We start from the raw sequence: 22,394 nt of genomic DNA on the forward strand, positions 1-22,394 counted from the left end.
TGGTTAGCGCACCCAGTGTGTGTGTGGAGCGGTGGTGCAGTGGTTAGCGCAGCCTGTGTGTGTGACTGTGTATGCGTGTTCATGCCTGGCTCCGGTATGACAGCAGAGGTGTCACTAAATCAGTCGAGCGGCATTATCTTTTCATCGATTGTGTAACGCTGTGTGGAAGCTACCTGGTCTATTGCTCCGCACGAAGCTTCGGGTCTTCTCGGTCACGGTTATTCCCTTCCTTCTCTCTACGCTTGCGAAACGTGGAACATCTTCGCCGGTTAGAAATAATCAGGCTGGCCTGTCTACGATCTATATCCTGGGTTTAACCTGCAGGCTGGATTGTGTGAGGAGCTCACAAATCCTTGAAGGATCTGGACAAAGTCCCATCGGTAAGCTCCTCCAGCAGGCAAGGCTGCGTTGGCTGGGCCATGTAGTCTGCATGCCCAGACAGCTTCTGTTTGGCCCCATAGAGAGGGCTAAACGGACGCGGCACGGGCGAGAGAAGAGATGGAGTGATGTGTGAGTGAGTGAGTGGGTGAGTGTGTGACACGGGCTAGAGAAGAGATGGAGTGATGGGTGAGTGGGTGAGTGAGTGAGTGAATGAGTGGGTGAGTGTGTGACACGGGCGAGAGAAGAGATGGAGTGATGTGTGAGTGGGTGAGTGAGTGAGTGCGTGAATGAGTGGGTGAGTGTGTGACACGGGCTAGAGAAGAGATGGAGTGATGGGTGAGTGGGTGAGTGAGTGAGTGAGTGAATGAGTGGGTGAGTGGGTGACACGGGCTAGAGAAAAGATGGAGTGATGTGTGAGTGGGTGAGTGAGTGAATGAGTGGGTGAGTGTGTGACACGGGCTAGAGTAGAGATGGAGTGATGGGTGAGTGGGTGAGTGAGTGGGTGAGTGTGTGATACGGGCTAGAGAAGAGATGGAGTGATGTGTGAGGGGGTGAGTGAGTGGGTGAGTGTGTGACACGGGCGAGAGAAGAAATGGAGTGATGTGTGAGTGGGTGGGTGTGTGACACGGGCGAGAGAAGAGATGGAGTAATGGGTGAGTGGGTGAGTGAGTGAGTGGGTGAGTGTGTGATACGGGCTCGAGAAGAGATGGAGTGATGGGTGAGTGGGTGGGTGAGTGTGTGACACGGGCTAGAGAAGAGATGGAGTGATGTGTGAGTGGGTGAGTGGGTGGGTGAGTGAATGACACGGGCTCGAGAAGAGATGGAGTGATGGGTGAGTGGGTGGGTGTGTGACACGGGCGAGAGAAGAGATGGAGTGATGTGTGAGTGGGTGAGTGGGTGGGTGAGTGAATGACACGGGCTAGAGAAGAGATGGAGTGATGTGTGAGTGGGTGAGTGAGTGAATGAGTGGGTGAGTGTGTGACACGGGCTAGAGAAGAGATGGAGTGATGGGTGAGTGGGTGAGTGAGTGAGTGAGTGGGTGAGTGTGTGATACGGGCTAGAGAAGAGATGGAGTGATGGGTGAGTGGGTGGGTGAGTGAGTGACACGCGCTAGAGAAGAGATGGAGTGATGTCTGAGTGGGTGAGTGGGTGGGTGAGTGGAACGAGCTAGAGAAGAGATGGAGTGATGGGTGAGTGAGTGAGTGGGTGAGTGGGTGAGTGTGTGACACGGGCTAGAGAAGAGATGGAGTGATGGGTGAGTGGGTGAGTGGGTGGGTGAGTGACACGGGCTAGAGAAGAGACGGAGTGATGTGTGAGTGGGTGGGCGAGTGAGTGGGTGAGTGGGTGAGTGTGTGACACGGGCTAGAGAAGAGATGGAGTGGTGTGTGAGTGGGTGAGTGAGTGAGTGAGTGGGTGAGTGAATGGGTGAGTGTGTGACACGGGCTAGAGAAGAGATGGAGTGATGGGTGAGTGGGTGAGTGAGTGGGTGAGTGAGTGGATGAATGAGTGACACGCGCTAGAGAAGAGATGGAGTGATGTGGTACAGGAGGATGTGGAGCTGAGTGGACCTGCTGATGACCGGTACCAGCGGTGTCAAGATCGGCCTCTGTGGAGGAGGCTCGTGAAGGACGCTGCTACTGGGCAGTGCCAGGCTAGGTGCACCCTGAGGCTGCTGGGCAGCTGGAGGCAGTCGCCCTCCAGCAACAACAACGGAGGGCGGAGGAGCGACGCTCACAACAACGAGCGGAGCGCCGGGCGGCTAAAACGCAGCGAGTTGTCACAGCAGGGGGCACAGGTGGTGCATCTACAGCTCATCTCAGTCGACCCACGGCACCTGCTGGGTGTGTCACGTGACCTCCTCCTGCACCTAGCCTGGCACAGCAGTCAACCCATGGCACCTGCTGGGTCTGTCACGTGACCTCCTCCTGCACCTAGCCTGGCACAGCAGTCAACCCACGGCACCTGCTGGGTCTGTCACGTGACCTCCTCCTGCACCTAGCCTGGCACAGCAGTCAACCCATGGCACCTGCTGGGTCTGTCACGTGACCTCCTCCTGTCAGCAGCGACACTTCACGTGGTAGCCTCAACGTGCACCTAGCCTGGCACAAGCGTCGTGGTGACGTCACCGCCACTTAGTGGCGAATGGCGGTTGTTGTTGTTGATGGTATTGGTTTTGTCTGTGGGTGGATGTGTGGGGGACTGCAGTGGCTTAATAGCGGCTCGCTACTAGCAGCACTTGCCCCTGCAGCCCTGCTAGAGGCTACCTGGGGCAGCTTTGTCTGTGTGTGTGCATCATAGGTGGTGCTACTCGCTACTAGCAGCACTTGCCCCTGCAGCCCTGCTAGAGGCTACCTGGGGGAGCTTTGTCTGTACCTTTGTGCGTGAGTGGTGTTCAAGCTAACGAGGCGATCAATTTATAGACACCGTGGGTAGATAACAGGGAGAGCGAGAGAGAGTTTCAACATTCTATCGTTATTTTATTTGTATTGTACTAAAAAAATAACAAGATTATTAGAAATCTTTATTTACTGAGATTTACCATTAAAAAAATGAATGCACCTTTATTTTTAATAAAAAAATTGATTTGATAAATAGTTATTTATATTCATCATTTAAATAATAAAGTAAAGCATCTTTATTTATATTTATAATTCGAATACAATATTTGAGTGATTATTTATTTACATGTATAATTTAAACATGTGAAAGAAATCTTTATTTATGGTTAAAGAAAAAAATTTGCATCGTTATTTATTTATTTAATTGAAGCATTCTAAACAATTTTATTTTTCTAATTAAAACATTTTAAATAAATCTTTATTTATATTTATAATGAAACATTTCAAAAAAATGTTATTCATTTACATTTATAATTTAAATATTTAAACAAAATATTTATTTATAATTTTAACACGCTAAATAAATCTTTATTTATATTTGTACATTTTTTTTTTATAAATCTCTATTTATAATTATAATATAAGCACGCTAAATAATGATTTATTTTTGTTTAAATATAAATCATATTTATATTTAAACAAAAATAATAATACATAATTAAATATAAAAAGCATAAAAAACGTAAGATATCTATTTTCGTATATTATTTTAATATATTTAATAAATAGTTATTACATATTTTAAAATAAAAAAATTTTCCCGCCAATAGCGAGAGGCGGGGGGTGGCCCGCACCACCGCCCCAACCGCCCCCCCCCCAACCGCCCCCACCGCCGAACATTCTCCTCATAAATTAGCAGCAACAAGCGCGTGGGAGGTTTTTTAAAAATATAATAAATAAAATTACTCTCCATCATCGTTATAGTCGTTATTGTTGTTTACGGGTAACAGTTTCATTGTACTGCAGTAATCGTAATCTCTCTGACATTTTAAACAAACGTCAACAAATGTAATCGTTTGTAGACGATTGTGTGTTATGGTTGTTGCTGTTGTTGTTGTTAGCGAGCGCGCGCGCGCGCGTCTCGGGTTGTTGTTGTTATAATTGTTGTTGTTGTTGCTCAACGATATTCGTAAAGTCGTTAGAATATTCGTTCAGGAAAGGAATGGATGAATGAGTCACAGCGAACGACTGCGGCGAACGGTGGGAGGAGGTTTGCTGAGAGGAGCGGTGGAGTACCCTGAACCCCTCGCAATCCAATAATACATTGTAACAAAAATCCCACAAAAAATACAAAATAAATTTTAACAAGAATCCCACGAAAAAAGATGAAATAATTTTAACAAAAATTCCACGAGAAATCCAAAATAATTTTAACTAAAATGTCACGAAAAATACTAATTAATTTTAACAAAAATTCCACAAAAAATACGAAATAATTGTAACAAAAATCCCACAAAAAATACGAAATAATTTTAACAAGAATCCCACAAAAAAATACGAAATATTTTTAACAAAAATGCCACAAAAAAATCTAAATAAATTTTAACAAAAATCCGACGAAAAAATACGAAATCATTTTAACAAAAATACCACTAAAAAAATACGAAATAATTTGAACAAAAATCCCACAAAAAAATACAAAATCATTGTAACAAAAATCCCACGAAAAAATACTAAATAATTGTAACAAAAATGGCACGAAACCCCACCCTCCCCTCGCCGCTAAATACAAAAAAACCGCGAGTCGAATTGCAGAACGTCAAAATCGGCACTCGGCGAGGTTTTTATAATTTAATTTTTACATTTCACGAGGCGGCTCGGGCGGGTAGCCGCGCGTGGCTTCCATTCATTTGTCGGAGTGAAGAGGAGGAGGAGGCAACAGCAACAGCAGCAGGAGGAGGGGGTGAGTCAGAAACGTCGGACAACTCCCAACCTCCTCCCTCCTCCTCCTCCAACTCGCTCCCTCCGACAAACCCCGCGGGGTTCTCACGGCGCCGCTGCTGCTGCTGCAGGCGGCTGAGGCCTCATCGTGAGTCGCTGCTGCTGCTGAGGTTGTTGTGGTGGTTGTTGTGGTGGTGGTGGTTGTTGTTGTTTGCAAGTCGTCGTGAGTCAACAGCCGCTGCTGGAGGCGACTGCGGCTTCCTTGTGAGTCGCTGCTGCTGAGGTTGTTGTGGTGGTGGTGGTTGTTGTTGTGGTGGTTGTGGTGGTTGTTGTGGTGGTGGTTGTGGTGGTTGTTGTTGTGGTTGTTGTTGTGGTGGTTGTTGTGGTGGTTGTTGTTGTGGTGGTTGTTGTGGTGGTTGTTGTTGTTGTTTGCAAGTCGTCGTGAGTCAACAGCCGCTGCCGCTGCTGCTGCTTCGTAACGACGATTTAAAATGTTTGGTAGCAGCCTGTTAATATGATTTAAGATGATTTACGCTTATTTTAATATTTTAGTATTTAGCGCGTGAAGAAGAAGACTTCGCCTCGCGAGAGGGTGAGAGAGGGTGGTGGTGGTGGTGGTGAGAGTGTGGTGGTGGTGAGAGAGGCTGGTGGTGGTGGTGGTGAGAGAGGGTGGTGGTGGTGGTGAGAGAGGGTGGTGGTGGTGAGAGAGGGTGGTGGTGGTGAGAGAGGGTGGTGGTGGTGAGAGAGGGTGGTGGTGGTGGTGAGAGTGTGATGGTGGTGGTGGTGGTAGTGTGATGGTGGTGGTGGTGGTGAGAGAGGGTGGTGGTGGTGGTGAGAGAGGGTGGTGGTGAGAGAGGGTGGTGGTGGTGGTGAGAGAGGGTGGTGGTGGTGGTGAGAGAGGGTGGTGGTGGTGGTGAGAGGGTGGTGGTGGTGAGAGGGTGGTGGTGGTGGTGGTGAGAGGGTGGTGGTGGTGAGAGGGTGGTGGTGGTGAGAGGGTGGTGGTGGTGAGAGGGTGGTGGTGGTGAGAGGGTGGTGGTGGTGGTGGTGAGAGGGTGGTGGTGGTGAGAGGGTGGTGGTGGTGAGAGAGGGTGGTGGTGGTGAGAGAGGGTGGTGGTGGTGGTGAGAGGGTGGTGGTGGTGATGAGAGAGGGTGGTGGTGGTGATGTGAGAGGGTGGTGGTGGTGGTGAGAGGGTGGTGGTGGTGGTGAGAGGGTGGTGGTGGTGACAGGGTGGTGGTGGTGGTGAGAGGATGGTGGTGGTGAGAGGGTGGTGGTGGTGGTGAGAGAGGGTGGTGGTGGTGGTGAGGGGGTGGTGGTGGTGAGAGGGTGGTGGTGGTGGTGAGAGGGTGGTGGTGGTGGTGGTGAGAGAGGGTGGTGGGTGGTGAGAGAGGGTGGTGGTGGTGGTGAGAGGGTGGTGGTGGTGGTGGTGAGAGAGGGTGGTGGTGGTGAGAGAGGGTGGTGGTGAGAGAGGGTGGTGGTGGTGAGAGGGTGGTGGTGGTGAGAGGGTGGTGGTGGTGACAGGGTGGTGGTGGTGGTGAGAGGGTGGTGGTGGTGAGAGGGTGGTGGTGGTGAGAGAGGGTGGTGGTGGTGGTGAGAGAGGGTGGTGGTGAGAGAGGGTGGTGGTGGTGGTGAGAGAGGGTGGTGGTGGTGGTGGTGAGAGAGGGTGGTGGTGGTGGTGGTGAGAGGGTGGTGGTGGTGAGAGGGTGGTGGTGGTGGTGGTGGTGAGAGGGTGGTGGTGGTGAGAGGGTGGTGGTGGTGAGAGGGTGGTGGTGGTGAGAGGGTGGTGGTGGTGGTGGTGAGAGGGTGGTGGTGGTGGTGGTGAGAGGGGTGGTGGTGGTGAGAGAGGGTGGTGGTGGTGAGAGAGGGTGGTGGTGGTGGTGGTGAGAGGGTGGTGGTGGTGATGAGAGAGGGTGGTGGTGGTGATGTGAGAGGGTGGTGGTGGTGGTGAGAGGGTGGTGGTGGTGGTGAGAGGGTGGTGGTGGTGACAGGGTGGTGGTGGTGGTGAGAGGATGGTGGTGGTGAGAGGGTGGTGGTGGTGAGAGAGGGTGGTGGTGGTGGTGAGGGGGTGGTGGTGGTGAGAGGGTGGTGGTGGTGGTGAGAGGGTGGTGGTGGTGGTGAGAGAGGGTGGTGGTGGTGAGAGAGGGTGGTGGTGGTGGTGAGAGGGTGGTGGTGGTGGTGAGAGAGGGTGGTGGTGGTGAGAGAGGGTGGTGGTGAGAGAGGGTGGTGGTGGTGAGAGGGTGGTGGTGGTGAGAGGGTGGTGGTGGTGACAGGGTGGTGGTGGTGGTGAGAGGGTGGTGGTGGTGAGAGGGTGGTGGTGGTGACAGGGTGGTGGTGGTCGTGGTGAGAGGGTGGTGGTGGTGAGAGGGTGGTGGTGGTGAGAGGGTGGTGGTGGTGGTGGTGGTGAGAGGGTGGTGGTGGTGGTGAGAGAGGGTGGTGGTGGTGGTGAGAGGGTGGTGGTGAGAGGGTGGTGGTGGTGGTGAGAGAGGGTGGTGGTGGGGAGAGGGTGGTGGTGGTGAGAGGGTGGTGTTGGTGAGAGGGTGGTGGTGGTGGTGAGAGGGTGGTGGTGGTGAGAGGGTGGTGGTGAGAGGGTGGTGGTGGTGGTGAGAGAGGGTGGTGGTGGTGGTGAGAGAGGGTGGTGGTGGTGGTGAGAGAGGGTGGTGGTGGTGGTGAGAGGGTGGTGAGAGGGTGGTGGTGGTGGTGAGAGAGGGTGGTGGTGGTGGTGGTGGTGAGAGAGGGTGGTGGTGAGAGAGGGTGGTGGTGGTGGTGGTGAGAGAGGGTGGTGGTGGTGGTGAGAGAGGGTGGTGGTGGTGGTGAGAGAGGGTGGTGGTGGTGGTGAGAGACGGTGGTGTTGGTGGTGGTGGTGACAGAGGGTGGTGGTGGTGAGAGAGGGTGGTGGTTGGTGGTGGTGAGAGAGGGTGGTGGTGGTGGTGGTGAGAGAGGGTGGTGGTGGTGGTGAGAGAGGGTGGTGGTGGTGGTGAGAGGGTGGTGGTGGTGGTGAGAGAGGGTGGTGGTGGTGGTGAGAGAGGGTGGTGGTGGTGAGAGAGGGTGGTGGTGGTGAGAGAGGGTGGTGGTGGTGGTGGTGGTGAGAGAGGGTGGTGGTGGTGGTGGTGGTGAGAAGGTGGTGGTGGTGGTGAGAGAGGGTGGTGGTGGTGAGAGAGGGTGGTGGTGGTGGTGGCAACAATCTACAATTTGTGAGTGAGGGGGCGGGGGGGTTATAGAAGCGCGTTTTAAGGTCGATTTAATATCAACAACATCAACAACAACAACGTCAACAAACGCGACGCGGTTAAAAGTGCGACAGTCTACAGCATCATCACCATCATCACCATCACCACCACCAATATCACCACCATCATCATCACCATTATCATCATCACCACCATCACCATCATCACCATCACCACCATCACCACCACCACCAATATCACCACCATCATCATCATCACCATTATCATCATCACCACCATCATCACCATCATCACCATCACCACCACCATCATCATCACCATCACCACTAGCAACATCACCACCACTATCATCACCACCACCATCATCATCACCATCACCACCACCAACATCACCACCATCACCATCACCACCACCATCACCACCACCAACATCACCACCATCATCATTACCACCAACACTACCACAAAACCACCATCACCACCATCACCACCACCAACATCACCACCATCATCATCATCACCACTATCATCATCACCACCATCATCACCATCATCACCATCACCACCACCATCATCACCATCATCAGCATCACCACCACCAACATCACCACCATCACCATCACCACCACCATCACCACCACCACCAACATCACCACCATCATCATTACCACCAACACTACCACAAAACCACCATCATCACCATCACCACCACCAACATCACCACCATCATCATCATCACCATCACCGCCATCGTAGACTGTCTCTGATCAATACGAGATTCGATTTGGCGAGATGTCAGCGGCGGGGTAAGAAGATGTCGTGGAAGATGTTCGCCCGTGACACCGAGAGAGCGAACCCAGGTGCGTGACGTGTGCAGATCGATAGTTGTGAGATCGATAGTTGTGAGATCGGTGGGGCGGGGGGCGATCGCAAGATCAAAGCTCCCGAGGCATCAAAAGTATGAGTCGATAAGTGGGAGGGGCCGAGATCGATGACTTGCACGAGGCCCCCGTGCCTGGGAGATGACTGAGGGAGATGAGATGGATGTATCGATTGAGGTGGAGATAATCGATTATTTATTGTTGGCTTCCGGGGAGATGTGAGGGAGATAAGAGAGAGATAAGAGAGATAAGGGAGAGTTAAGAGAGAGATAAGGGAGAGTTAAGGGAGAGTTAAGGGAGAGTTAAGGGAGAGATAAGGGAGATAAGGGAGAGTTAAGGGAGAGATAAGGGAGATAAGAGAGAGATAAGGGAGAGTTAAGGGAGAGTTAAGGGAGAGTTAAGGGAGAGTTAAGGGAGAGTTAAGGGAGAGATAAGGGAGAGTTAAGGGAGAGTTAAGGGAGAGATAAGGGAGAGTTAAGGGAGAGATAAGGGAGAGATAAGGGAGATAAGAGAGAGTTAAGGGAGAGTTAAGGGAGAGTTAAGGGAGAGTTAAGGGAGAGTTAAGGGAGAGTTAAGGGAGAGATAAGGGAGATAAGAGAGAGATAAGGGAGAGTTAAGGGAGAGTTAAGGGAGAGTTAAGGGAGAGTTAAGGGAGAGTTAAGGGAGAGTTAAGGGAGAGTTAAGGGAGAGTTAAGGGAGAGTTAAGGGAGAGTTAAGGGAGAGTTAAGGGAGAGTTAAGGGAGAGTTAAGGGAGAGTTAAGGGAGAGTTAAGGGAGAGTTAAGAGAGAGATAAGGGAGAGTTAAGGGAGAGTTAAGAGAGAGATAAGGGAGAGTTAAGGGAGAGTTAAGGGAGAGTACTGAATCGGACCTGGATCCTGTGTTTGTTTCGAATTTTGGGAATCTTTTTGGTGACGCCTGCTATGTACGGTAACGTGATGATTTTGATCGGAGTCTCAAGGAGCTGTTTCTCCACGGTGGGAGAAACAGCTTGGCGGATAGCACGGTCAGAGTATCCGTTCATCTTGAGGGCCAGATGTACATGTTCCAATTCACTGGCCAGGTGGTGTTGGTCAAAGATGCAGTGCGCCCTGTGGTGCAGTGTGTTGATGAGGGCATTCTTCTGTGCCGGATGGTGGTGGTGGGAATCATGCCTCAAGTAGGAATCTGTGTGGGTGGCCTTGCTGGAGACAGAATGTCCCAAAGAGCCATTGGGCCTCCTCTCAAACAGAACATCCAGGAATGGCAGTTTACCATCCTTCCCCACTTCCATGGTGAATCTGATGGATGGGTGAATGGAGTTGATGTGGTCTAGAAATTGGTTCAATGCCGGGAGGCCACGTGGCCAAATGACGAAAGTATCATCCACGTATCTCTTCCACAGGGAAGGACGCAGAGTGGATGTCTGGATGGCGTCTGTTTCAAATGTCTCCATGAAAACATTGCCTATCACTGGTGACAAGGGGGGACCCCATAGGGGTGCCCTCATCTTGTTTGTAGAAGGTCCCATTCCAGGTGAAGTACATGTTGGTGAGGCAGCGCCTAACCAGCGCAGGGACATCAGGGTTCAGTCCACGTTGGACTAAGTCTTCAATAACACTGGTCAACACACTTTTCTGGCATAAGCAGAGGTCGTAAACGGGTTTTGATTCCTTACCCGTACCCGTACCCGGCCGCACCAGGGTCGCAAACGGCTACCCGTACCCGGCCGGGTACGGGTAGCCGGGTATCGGGTAGGGTACGGGTATCGGGTACCCGGTTGCGACCTCTGGTCATAACGTATTCCAACGGTTCTAAGGTAATCTTGGGGTGCTGATTCCAAATCTGGAATCAGTTTTTGTCTATCACATCAGGTTTTTGAGATATCAAATATTGCATTTTCAATAAAAACTGCAGAAGAAAAATATTAAATAAATGTGGATATCTACATAAAATGATATTATAAACACACTATCCTAAAAATACAGCACCATATTTTAACAATAAAGCATTCACTGACTCGCAACAACTTGCAATCATAAGTGACAGAGTTAATTTCGGGTAAAATCAATGAAAATGGGGTATGCCGATAGCATAAAAACGAGATGTGATGGAGCAAATCTGAGATCAGCACCCTGAAATTAGTCTAAAACAGATGCAGTGTAGTGTATAGTGTATAGTAGAGTGTAGTGTACAGTGTAATGTATAGTGTAATGTATAGTGCACTATACAGTGTATAGTACAGTGTAGTGTATAGTAGAGTGTATAGTACAGTGTAGTGTATAGTGTAGTGTATAGTAGTGTATAGTGTAGTGTATAGTCGTGTGTAGTGTATAGTGTAGTGTATAGTGTAGTGTATAGTAGTGTAGTGTATAGTAGTGTAGTGTATAGTATAGTGTAGTGTGTAGTGTATAGATTAGTGTATAGTGTAGTGTATAGTGTAGTGTATAGTACAGTGTATAGTACAGTGTAGTGTATAGTGTAGCGTATAGTACAGGGCTAATGTGTAGTTCCAGGGCGATGTTGAGGATTAGCAGCTGTCGCTCTGTCGCTCTGTGAGTGATTATCGGTGTAATCCCCGGATTAGGTGCTACATTCAATAGGTTCACCCCCATCATCGAATAAATAAATAACTGCCATGGCATACACACACACAGGTATACAGCACAATGTGGCATACCACAGACACTACACAAAGACCCATAGACTCATATTCTCAGGTTTTTTCGGTAAAGTCACGTAGGTAAAACATTAAAAGTAATGAAAGTAAAATAAAACAAAACAAAAATAAAAATAAAATTCACGACGTTTCGGAGGCAACACAAGTCTCCGTCATCAGGTGGGACCGTCACAGCCAGATTAGCTGCATCAAGTGAAGCAATGATTCAAAATGTAATCCCTTATAAGCAAGTTGAAGGGGGGGAGGAGAAATCTAGAACCCATAGACTCACCACACAGAGACCCATAGACCCACCACACAGAGACCCATTGACTCACCACACAGAAACCCATAGACTCACATAGAGACCCACAGACTCACCACACAGAGACCCATATACTCACCACACAGAGACCCACAGACTCACATAGAGACCCATAGACTCACCACACAGAGACCCATAGACTCACCACACAGAGACCCATAGACTCACCACACAGAGACCCATAGACTCACCACACAGAGACCGACAGACTCACCACACAGAGACCCATAGACTCACCACACAGAGACCCATAGACTCACCACACAGAGACCCATAGACTCACCACACAGAAACCCACAGACTCAACACACAGAGGGGATAGACTCACCACACAGAGGGGATGGACAGGGTACACACACACAGAGACCCATAGACTCACCACACAGAGGAAATGGACAGGGTACACACACACAGAGACCCATAGACTCACCACACAGAGGGGATGGACAGGGTACACACACACAGAGACCCATAGACTCACCACACAGAGGGGATGGACAGGGTACACACACACTGCCTGTGCCTCGCTTTAGGCGGAGGGAGCGAGGCCATCTCCGCATCTCCGTCACCGCACAGAGCCCCTTCCTGATTAAATATTGATTAGCTCATTAAAAGGTGAAGCTTTCCGCTCTATTTTGTTGTTTTTATTGCTGCTGCTTGTAGTTTGTGAGCCTCTGAGCGAACACACATCCCTGCAGAGTTGAAGTTCACGGGGGTTCATATTTTGGTTTTATATTTGTTCCAGCACTCCTCTACCCACGAACGAGTTAGGTTCCAGGGTTCTGTGTTCGTCAGTCGATTTGTTCACAAGTCGAAACGCGTTGTACGGCATGTACACTAAACACGGGGAATGCCTTTAAAAGTTGTATAATCTCCTGCAGATGTAGATGCCACTGGTTCTTCACGTTCTGCAGATGTAGATGCCACTGGTTCTTCACGTTCTGCAGATGTAGATGCCACTGGTTCTTCATGTTCTGCAGATGTAGATGCCACTGGTTCTTCACGTTCTGCAGATGTAGATGCCACTGGTTCTTCACGTTCTGCAGATGTAGATGCCACTGGTTCTTCATGTTCTGTAGATGTAGATTCCATTGTTCTTCACGTTCTGCAGATGTAGATGCCACTGGTTCTTCATGTTTTGTAGATGTAGATGCCACTGGTTCTTCACGTTCTGCAGATGTAGATGCCACTTGTTCTTCATGTTTTGTAGATGTAGATGCCACTGGTTCTTCATGTTTTGCAGATGTAGATGCCACTGGTTCTTCATGTTCTGTAGATGTAGATGTCACTGGTTCTTCATGTTTTGCAGATGTAGATGCCATTGGTTCTTCACGTTCTGCAGATGTAGATGCCACTGGTTCTTCATGTTTTGCAGATGTAGATGCCACTGGTTCTTCATGTTCTGCAGATGTAGATGCCACTGGTTCTTCATGTTCTGTAGATGCCACTGGTTCTTCATGTTCTGTAGATGCCACTGGTTCTTCATATTCTGCAGATGTAGATGCCATTGGTTCTTCACGTTCTGCAGATGTAGAAGCCACTGGTTCTTCATGTTCTGTAGATGTAGATGCCACTGGTTCTTCACGTGTCTACAGATGTAGATGCCACTGGTTCTTCATGTTCTGTAGATGTAGATGCCACTGGTTCTTCATGTTCTGTAGATGTAGATGCCACTGGTTCTTCACGTGTCTACAGATGTAGAAGCCACTGGTTCTTCATGTTCTGTAGATGTAGATGCCACTGGTTCTTCATGTTCTGTAGATGTAGATGCCACTGGTTCTTCATGTTCTGTAGATGTAGATGCCACTGGTTCTTCATGTTCTGGAGATGTAGATGCCACTGGTTCTTCACGTTCTGCAGATGTAGATGCCACTGGTTATTCATGTTCTGCAGATGTAGATGCCATTTGTTCTTCATGTTCTGTAGATGTAGATGCCACTGGTTCTTCGTGTTCTGCAGATGTAGAAGCCACTGGTTCTTCATGTTCTGTAGATGTAGATGCCACTGGTTCTTCATGTTCTGCAGATGTAGATGCCACTGGTTCTTCATGTTCTGGAGATGTAAATGCCACTGGTTCTTCATGTTCTGTAGATGCCACTGGTTCTTCATATTCTGCAGATGTAGATGCCATTGGTTCTTCACGTTCTGCAGATGTAGATGCCACTGGTTATTCACGTTCTGCCGATGTAGATGCCACTGGTTCTTCAATTTAGTTAGTACCTGTGATAGGTCATGGAAGACATTTGAGTCATCGGCCTTGCCTGCATCCCTCCACTGATGTTCATCTATGGTAGGGGCATAAGTATCCACGACCACCACTCCTCACCTCTGTTTGATGGGAAGGCGAGCCCACAGTAGCCTGGGGCTTACAGCTTCCCACACCTCACTGCCACACTCCCACACTCCTTGCATTATTTTGTTCAGAAGAGCCACACCTTGTTGTTTGGCAGTCTCCTGCCCCGAGTAGAGGACTGTCCACCCCTCATGGTGGCAGGAGCCAGAGCCGGTCCACCGGACCTCCTGAATGCCACAGAGATCCAGGCGGTACCGGTCCAGCTCCCGACAGAGGAGTGGCAGCCTCTCCTCCGCAGTGAGCGTCCGAACATTCCACGTGGCCACACGTAGTGGCTGCTTTTTGCCGTTTCTGGAGGAGCCCCGAGGGTGAAGATTCAGTCTCCTGGCTCCACCAAATGGGGTTTGGCCAGGAGACGTCATAGACGCCTGTCCCCCCGGGGCCTCCGGCACAAGCTTAGCCGGATATTGTCCACGTGGTTCAGTGGAAGTTGAATTGAAGGTGGAGGGGTCACCAGCCCCTCGCACCCATCCAGAGCCCCAATTGGCCGCTGTGGTGGCTACAAACGCCATGAGGGGGATGGACGATTTTTGAATCGTCCCTCCCTCCATGGCACTGCTGCTCAGCACAGCATCACCGTCTGGCTCCAACGAGGAGGTAGGGGCTCGTTTTTGCCAGACTACGCACAGTGACACGCACACAGTGACACACACACAATGACACACACAGTGACACACAGTGACACACAGTGACACACACAGTGACACACACACAGTGACACACACACAGTGACACACACATTGACACACACAGTGACACACACACAGTGACACACACAGTGACACACACACAGTGACACGCACACAGTGACACGCACACAGTGACACGCACACAGTGACACACACAGTGACACACAGTGACACACACACATTGACATGCACACAGTGACACACACAGTGACACACAGTGACACACAATGACACGCACAGTGACACACAATGACACACACACAGTGACACGCACACAATGACACACAGTGACACATATTGACACGCAGTGACACACACAGTGACACATAGTGACACGCACACAATGACACGCACACATTGACATGCACACAGTGACACACACACAGTGACACACAGTGACACACACACAATGACACGCACACAATGACACGCACACAATGACACGCACACATTGACATGCACACAATGACGCGCACACAGTGACACGCAGTGAGAGTTATTTTGATTTTCCATGAGTGCGTCATCAGGGTATCATCTGCATATGCTGCTGCTACTGCTGCTCCCACGCTGAGTGGTGCAGTGGATGTGATGTCACCATGGTGAGTGGTGCAGTGGATGTGATGTCACCATGGTGAGTGATGCAGTGGATGTGATGTCACCATGGTGAGTGGTGCAGTGGATGTGATGTCACCATGGTGAGTGGTGCAGTGGATGCGATGTCACCATGGTGAGTGGTGCAGTGGATGTGATGTCACCATGGTGAGTGGTGCAGTGGATGTGATGTCACCATGGTGAGTGATGCAGTGGATGTGATGTCACCATGGTGAGAGGTGCAGTGGATGTGATGTCACCATGGTGAGTGGTGCAGTGGATGCGATGTCACCATGGTGAGTGGTGCAGTGGATGCGATGTCACCATGGTGAGTGGTGCAGTGGATGTGATGTCACCATGGTGAGTGATGCAGTGGATGTGATGTCACCATGGTGAGAGGTGCAGTGGATGTGATGTCACCATGGTGAGTGGTGCAGTGGATGCGATGTCACCATGGTGAGTGGTGCAGTGGATGCGATGTCACCATGGTGAGTGGTGCAGTGGATGCGATGTCACCATGGTGAGTGGTGCAGTGGATGTGATGTCACCATGGTGAGTGGTGCAGTGGATGTGATGTCACCATGGTGAGTGGTGCAGTGGATGTGATGTCACCATGGTGAGTGATGCAGTGGATGTGATGTCACCATGGTGAGAGGTGCAGTGGATGTGATGTCACCATGGTGAGTGGTGCAGTGGATGCGATGTCACCATGGTGAGTGGTGCAGTGGATGCGATGTCACCATGGTGAGTGGTGCAGTGGATGCGATGTCACCATGGTGAGTGGTGCAGTGGATGTGATGTCACCATGGTGAGTGGTGCAGTGGATGTGATGTCACTATGGTGAGTGGTGCAGTGGATGTGATGTCACCATGGTGAGTGATGCAGTGGATGTGATGTCACCATGGTGAGAGGTGCAGTGGATGCGATGTCACCATGGTGAGTGGTGCAGTGGATGTGATGTCACCATGGTGAGTGATGCAGTAGATGCGATGTCACCATGGTGAGTGGTGCAGTGGATGTGATGTCACCATGGTGAGTGGTGCAGTGGATGTGATGTCACCATGGTGAGTGATGCAGTGGATGTGATGTCACCATGGTGAGAGGTGCAGTGGATGTGATGTCACCATGGTGAGTGGTGCAGTGGATGTGATGTCACCATGGTGAGTGATGCAGTGGATGTGATGTCACCATGGTGAGCGATGCAGTGGATGTGATGTCACCATGGTGAGTGATGCAGTGGATGTGATGTCACCATGGTGAGTGATGCAGTGGATGTGATGTCACCATGGTGAGTGATGCAGTGGATGTGATGTCACCATGGTGAGAGGTGCAGTGGATGTGATGTCACCATGGTGAGTGGTGCAGTGGATGTGATGTCACCATGGTGAGTGATGCAGTGGATGTGATGTCACCATGGTGAGTGATGCAGTGGATGTGATGTCACCATGGTGAGTGATGCAGTGGATGTGATGTCACCATGGTGAGAGGTGCAGTGGATGTGATGTCACCATGGTGAGTGGTGCAGTGGATGTGATGTCACCATGGTGAGTGATGCAGTGGATGTGATGTCACCATGGTGAGTGATGCAGTGGATGTGATGTCACCATGGTGAGTGATGCAGTGGATGTGATGTCACCATGGTGAGAGGTGCAGTGGATGTGATGTCACCATGGTGAGTGGTGCAGTGGATGTGATGTCACCATGGTGAGTGATGCAGTGGATGTGATGTCACCATGGTGAGTGGTGCAGTGGATGTGATGTCACCATGGTGAGTGATGCAGTGGATGTGATGTCACCATGGTGAGTGGTGCAGTGGATGTGATGTCGCATTCGGGCAGTCAAGCCCAGCAGATAACCACAGCGTCAAAAGTAGCGGTGGCTATGAGATGTTAACTACCTCGCCTGGTCTACAGGAGGTCTGTGTCTCTCTCATCATCATCACCACGGTGGCTATGAGATGTTGACTACCTCGCCTGGTCTACAGGAGGTCTGTGTCTCTCATCATCATCACGGTGGCTATGAGATGTTGACTACCTCGCCTGATATACAGGAGGTCTGTGTCTCTCTCATCATCATCACCACGGTGGCTATGAGATGTTGACTACCTCGCCTGGTCTACAGGAGGTCTGTGTCTCTCTCATCATCATCATCACGGTGGCTATGAGATGTGGGTTGGTGAGTAGGTGGGTGAGTGGGTGAGTGAGTGGGGAGTGGGTAAGTGAGTGGGTGAGTGAGTGGGTGAGTGAGTGAGTGACTGACTGGGTGGGTTAGTTTGTGAGTGGGTGAGTGAGTTACTGGATGGGTGGGTGAGTGAGTGACTGGGTGGGTGAGTGATTGAGTGGGTGAGTGAGTGACTGGGTGGGTGAGTGAGTGGGTGAGTGAGTGACTGGGTGAGTGAGTGGGTGGGTGAGTTAGTGGGTGAGCGAGTGACTGGGTGGGTAAGTTTGTGAGTGGGTGAGTGAATGACTGGGTCAGTGAGTGAGTGAGTAGGTGGGTGAGTGGTGGGTGAGTCGCTCTAACCTGCCTTCCGCTCACCCTCCTCCCCCCACAGCGGACACGATGTCCACCCCTCCTCACCCCTCTCCTCACCACCACCGTCCCCACCACCACACCACCACCACCACCCTCACCACCCTCACCACCACCACCACGGCGTCACCACCTCCCCACCGCCCCGTCTGGCCCCTCCTCCCCTGGCTCTTCCTGCTTCTCGCGTCCGTCCAGCCGCCACCGCCGGCGGTCGCCGCCGCCACCACCACCACCATCGCCACCGTCTCTGCCGCCTGCCCCGGCGACTGCGTCTGCTACGACTCCCCCCCCACGGCGAGCTGCCAGGGCCGCGGCCTCTGGCGCCTTCCCGACGGCATCCCGCCCACGGCGGAGCGCCTCTGGCTGCAGAACAACCGCATCTCGTCGCTGACCCGGAGCGACGACGACGATGAGGCTGCTGGGGGCCGCCCGTCGCCGCGTCTGAGCCCGGCGCTCCGGGCCCTCTCGCTCGCCGCCAACGAGATCCGCTCCGTCGACGTCGCGGCCTTCGCGGGCCTCCGTCGCCTGGAGGAGCTGGACCTGGGCCGCAACCGGGGCCTGCGCTCGCTGGCGGCGGGCAGCTTCCGCGACCTGGGGGCCCTCCGCTCGCTCCACCTGTACGACTGCGGCCTTCGCGGCCTGCCCCCAGGGGCCTTCGAGGGCCTGGGCAGCCTCCGCTTCCTCGACCTGCAGGCCAACGCGCTGGCCGAGCTGCGGGACGGGGCCTTCGCCGGCCTGGCCAACCTGGCGTCGCTCTTCCTGCACGGCAACCGGCTGCGCGCCCTGGGCCGGGCCTCGCTGGGGGGCCTGCGCTCGCTCGACCGGCTGCTGGCGCACGACAACCAGGTGGCGCACGTGCACCCGGCGGCGTTCAGAGACCTCGGCCGCCTCAGCACCCTGTTCCTGTTCAACAACAGCCTGAGGGAGCTCGCCGGGGGCACGCTCGCTCACCTGCACGGGCTCCGGTGAGGGGGTGGTGCTGGTGGTGGTGGTGGTGCTGGTGGTGGTGGTGCTGGTGGTGGTGGTTGCGGTGGTGGAGGAGGTGGTGGTGGTGGTGGAGGAGATGATGGTTGTGGAGGAGAGGGAGGAGGAGGAGGTGGTGGAGGAAGATGGTGGTTGTGGTGGAGGAGGGGGAGGTGGTGGAGGAGGTGGTGGTTGTGGTGGTGGAGGAGGTGGTGGTGGAGTAGGAGGTGGTGGAGCTGGAGGAGGTGGTTGTGGTGGAGGAGGGAGGGGGAGGAGGAGGTGGAGGAGAAGGAAGATGGTGGTTGTAGTGGAGTAGGTGGTGGTTGTGGTGGTGGAGTAGGTGGTGGTTGTGGTGGTGGAGTAGGTGGTGGTTGTGGTGGTGGAGTAGGTGGTGGTTGTGGTGGAGTAGGAGGCGTCACCACCCTGGTTGTGGTGATTACTGATTATGGTGGTGGAGGAGATGGTGGTGGAGGAGATGGTGGTGGTGGTGGAGGAGATGTGGTGGTGGTGGAGGAGTTGGTGGTGGTGGAGATGGTGGTGGTGGAGGAGATGGTGATTGTGGTGGTGGTGGTGGTGGTGGAGATGGTGGTGGTGGTGGAGGAGATGGTGGTGGTGGTGGAGGAGTAGAAGGTGGTGGTGGAGGAGGAGATGGTGGTGGAGGAGATGGTGGTGGTGGTGGAGATGGTGGTGGTGGTGGTGGAGGAGATGGTGGTGGTGGTCGTGGAGGAGATGGTGGTGGTGGTCGTGGAGGAGGAGATGGTGGTGGTGGAGGAGATGGTGGTGGTGATGATCCGGCTCCTCACGATGATCTCCGCTGTAACACGAGGAAGCGATCGCTTAGCACGGAGGACGTGCTGACGATTTCGACCGGATCACTTTCACGAACCGGTTACCAGGTTACCAGGTTACCCCGTGATCTCTCCCCAGGCACTTGCGTCTGAACGACAACCCGTGGCTCTGCGACTGCTTGGCTCCCTCCCTCCCTCTCCTTGTGGTTACCCGGTTATCAGGTGACCCGGTAACCCGGTAACCAGGTTACCAGGTTACCCCGTGATCTCTCCCCCAGGTACCTGCGTCTGAACGACAACCCGTGGCTCTGCGACTGCTCGGCCCGCTCCCTCTCCCTGTGGCTCCAACAATTCCGCGGCTCCACCTCGGACCTCGCCTGCGCGCAGCCTCCGGCCCTGGCCGGCCGCGACCTCAAGGGCCTTCCCTGGGCCCTCTTCCAGGACTGCCGTGACGACGACCACGAGGCCAACGAGGCCAACGAGGCCGCTGAGGCCAACGGCGATCGTGACGACGGCCTTCACGGCGGTGGCCGTGACGATGGCCGTGACGACGGCCGTGACGACGGCCTTCACGGCGGTGGTGGTGGTCACGGCACCGCGCCCTCGTACGGCCTGTCGCTTCTCCCCACGGCCCCGGGGCCTCGACTGAAGGCCTCCAGGACCGGGCGGCCGCTGCTCATGGCGGCCGCGCCGGTGTCGGCCGCGGCCGCCGCCACCGGCGCCGCTTCAGAGGCGACGACGCCGCCGCCGGCTCCGGCTCCGGCTCGCAGGAAGTGCCGCAAGAAGGCCGGCAGGCCGCGGTGCGTGAGGCGGCTGTCGGCGGCCACCGGGAGGCCCACGGCCGTCGGCAGCGGGGGAAGCGATGCGGCGTCCGGAGCGATCCGATTGGCGTCAGCGGTGACGCCGCTGCTGCCGCTGCTGCTGCTGCTGGTGCCCAGATAGTGACGGACGCTTTGACTCTGCGACAGAAACACAGCGGCGGTGGTGGTGGTGGCGGTGGTTGATGGAGGAAGTGGAATTGAACCGCCGTCCGCGGGAGCGATGAACAGCGGTGTCGGCGGTGGGGTTCAGATGTCTACGTAGCTGACTCTGCTGCTGACGCTGCAGCTGCTGCTGCTGGATATGGGCACTTTGACTCTGTGACCGATGCAGTGGTGGTGCTGGTGCTGGTGGTGGCGCTGGTGGTGGTGGCGCTGGTGGTGGTGGCGCTGGTGGTGGTGGTTGACAGAGCAGGAGGAAGTGGAGTTGAACCACCAGCGGCCGACACGGCCAAGTCCCCAACGGGGTTTGTGCTGGTCACGTGACCACCACCACGTGCTGGTCACGTGACTACCACCACGTGCTGATCACGTGACCACCAGCACGTGCTGATCACGTGACCAGCACAAACCCCGCTGGGGACTTGGCCGTATCGGCCGCTGGAGGCTTTCTAACGACGCAGCGTCGACTGTGACGACATCGACTGTGACGACATCGACTGTGACGACATCGACTGTGACGACATCGACTGACGACATCGACTGTGATGACATCGACTGTGACGACATCGACTGTGACGACGTCGACTGTGACGACGTTGACTGTGACGACATCGTCGACTGTGGCGACGTCGACTGTGACGACATTGTGAACGTGACGACATTGTGAACGTGACGACATCATCGACTGTGACGACATCGACTGTGACGACGACATCGACTGTGACGACATCGACTGTGACGACATCGACTGTGACGACATCGACTGTGACGACATCATCGACTGTGACGACATCATCGACTGTGACGACATCGTGAACGTGACGACATTGACTGTGATGACATCATCAACTGTGACGACATCGACTGTGACGACATCGACTGTGACGACATCGACTGTGACGACATCATCGACTGTGACGACATCATCGACTGTGACGACATCGACTGTGACGACATCGACTGTGACGACATCATCGACTGTGACGACATCATCGACTGTGACAACATCATCGACTGTGACGACATCGACTGTGACGACATCGTGAACGTGACGACATCGAACCCAAAGGGGCAACCTCGAGGCGCGTATGACGTCACTCGCCAAAGTTCCCTGCTCCGGCTGGGAGTACAAACCCGCCATACATGACGTCACGCACATGGGGGGGGGGGGGTCAGACATTTGTGACGTCATGTGACGAGGGGGGAGGGGTCAAAAATCGTGTGACGTCATTTATGGACCGCCCCTTATCCCCCCCACCCCCCCACTGCTTAACCAAGGTTCGTAGGCCATAAATACCGAGCTGCTATGTACAGATTCTTGTTTATTTTCAGAAGCACCGACATGAGGCATCACGAATGGATAGCCGCTCGACCGAGTGGCTGATGACATCATCATCGTCGTCGTCGTCGTCATAATCACGTGGGCATTGACAGCAGCAGCTCACCCACGTGGCTGATGACATCATCATCGCCACCGTCACGTGACATTGACAGCAGCCCAAGGCTCTGACCACCACGTGGCTGATGACATCATCATCATCATCACCGTCACGTGACATTGACAGCAGCAGCAGCCAAAGGCTCTGACCACCACGTGGCTGATGACATCATCGTCATAATCACGTGGGCATTGACAGCAGCAGCTCCACCACGTGACTGATGACATCATCATCGTCATCACCGTCACGTGACATTGACAGCAGCAGCCCAAGGCTCTGAACGTGGAGGGTACAAGCGGAGGAGGAGCCGGAGACAAAATCCACGCAGCGACCACCACGGGGAGAGAGACGCAGACATCCTGTAGACCAGGCGA

At 53.0% G+C, this 22,394-nt stretch overlaps 1 protein-coding gene across 1 annotated transcript; it reads left to right on the forward strand.

Annotated features, from left to right (window-relative positions):
• Window positions 1–81: 81 nt before the first annotated feature.
• RTN4R (reticulon 4 receptor) lies at window positions 82–21,301 on the forward strand. Its single transcript, XM_078883439.1, has 4 exons — window positions 82–94; window positions 4,610–4,683; window positions 18,046–18,815; window positions 19,880–21,301. Exons 1-4 carry the CDS (start codon window positions 82–84, stop codon window positions 20,541–20,543), a joined length of 1,521 nt encoding a protein of 506 aa, XP_078739565.1. The 3' UTR covers window positions 20,544–21,301.
• Window positions 21,302–22,394: the final 1,093 nt, after the last annotated feature.

Source organism: Lampetra fluviatilis, chromosome 71 (assembly GCF_964198595.1).
Source record: "Lampetra fluviatilis chromosome 71, kcLamFluv1.1, whole genome shotgun sequence".
Lineage (NCBI taxonomy): Eukaryota > Metazoa > Chordata > Hyperoartia > Petromyzontiformes > Petromyzontidae > Lampetra > Lampetra fluviatilis.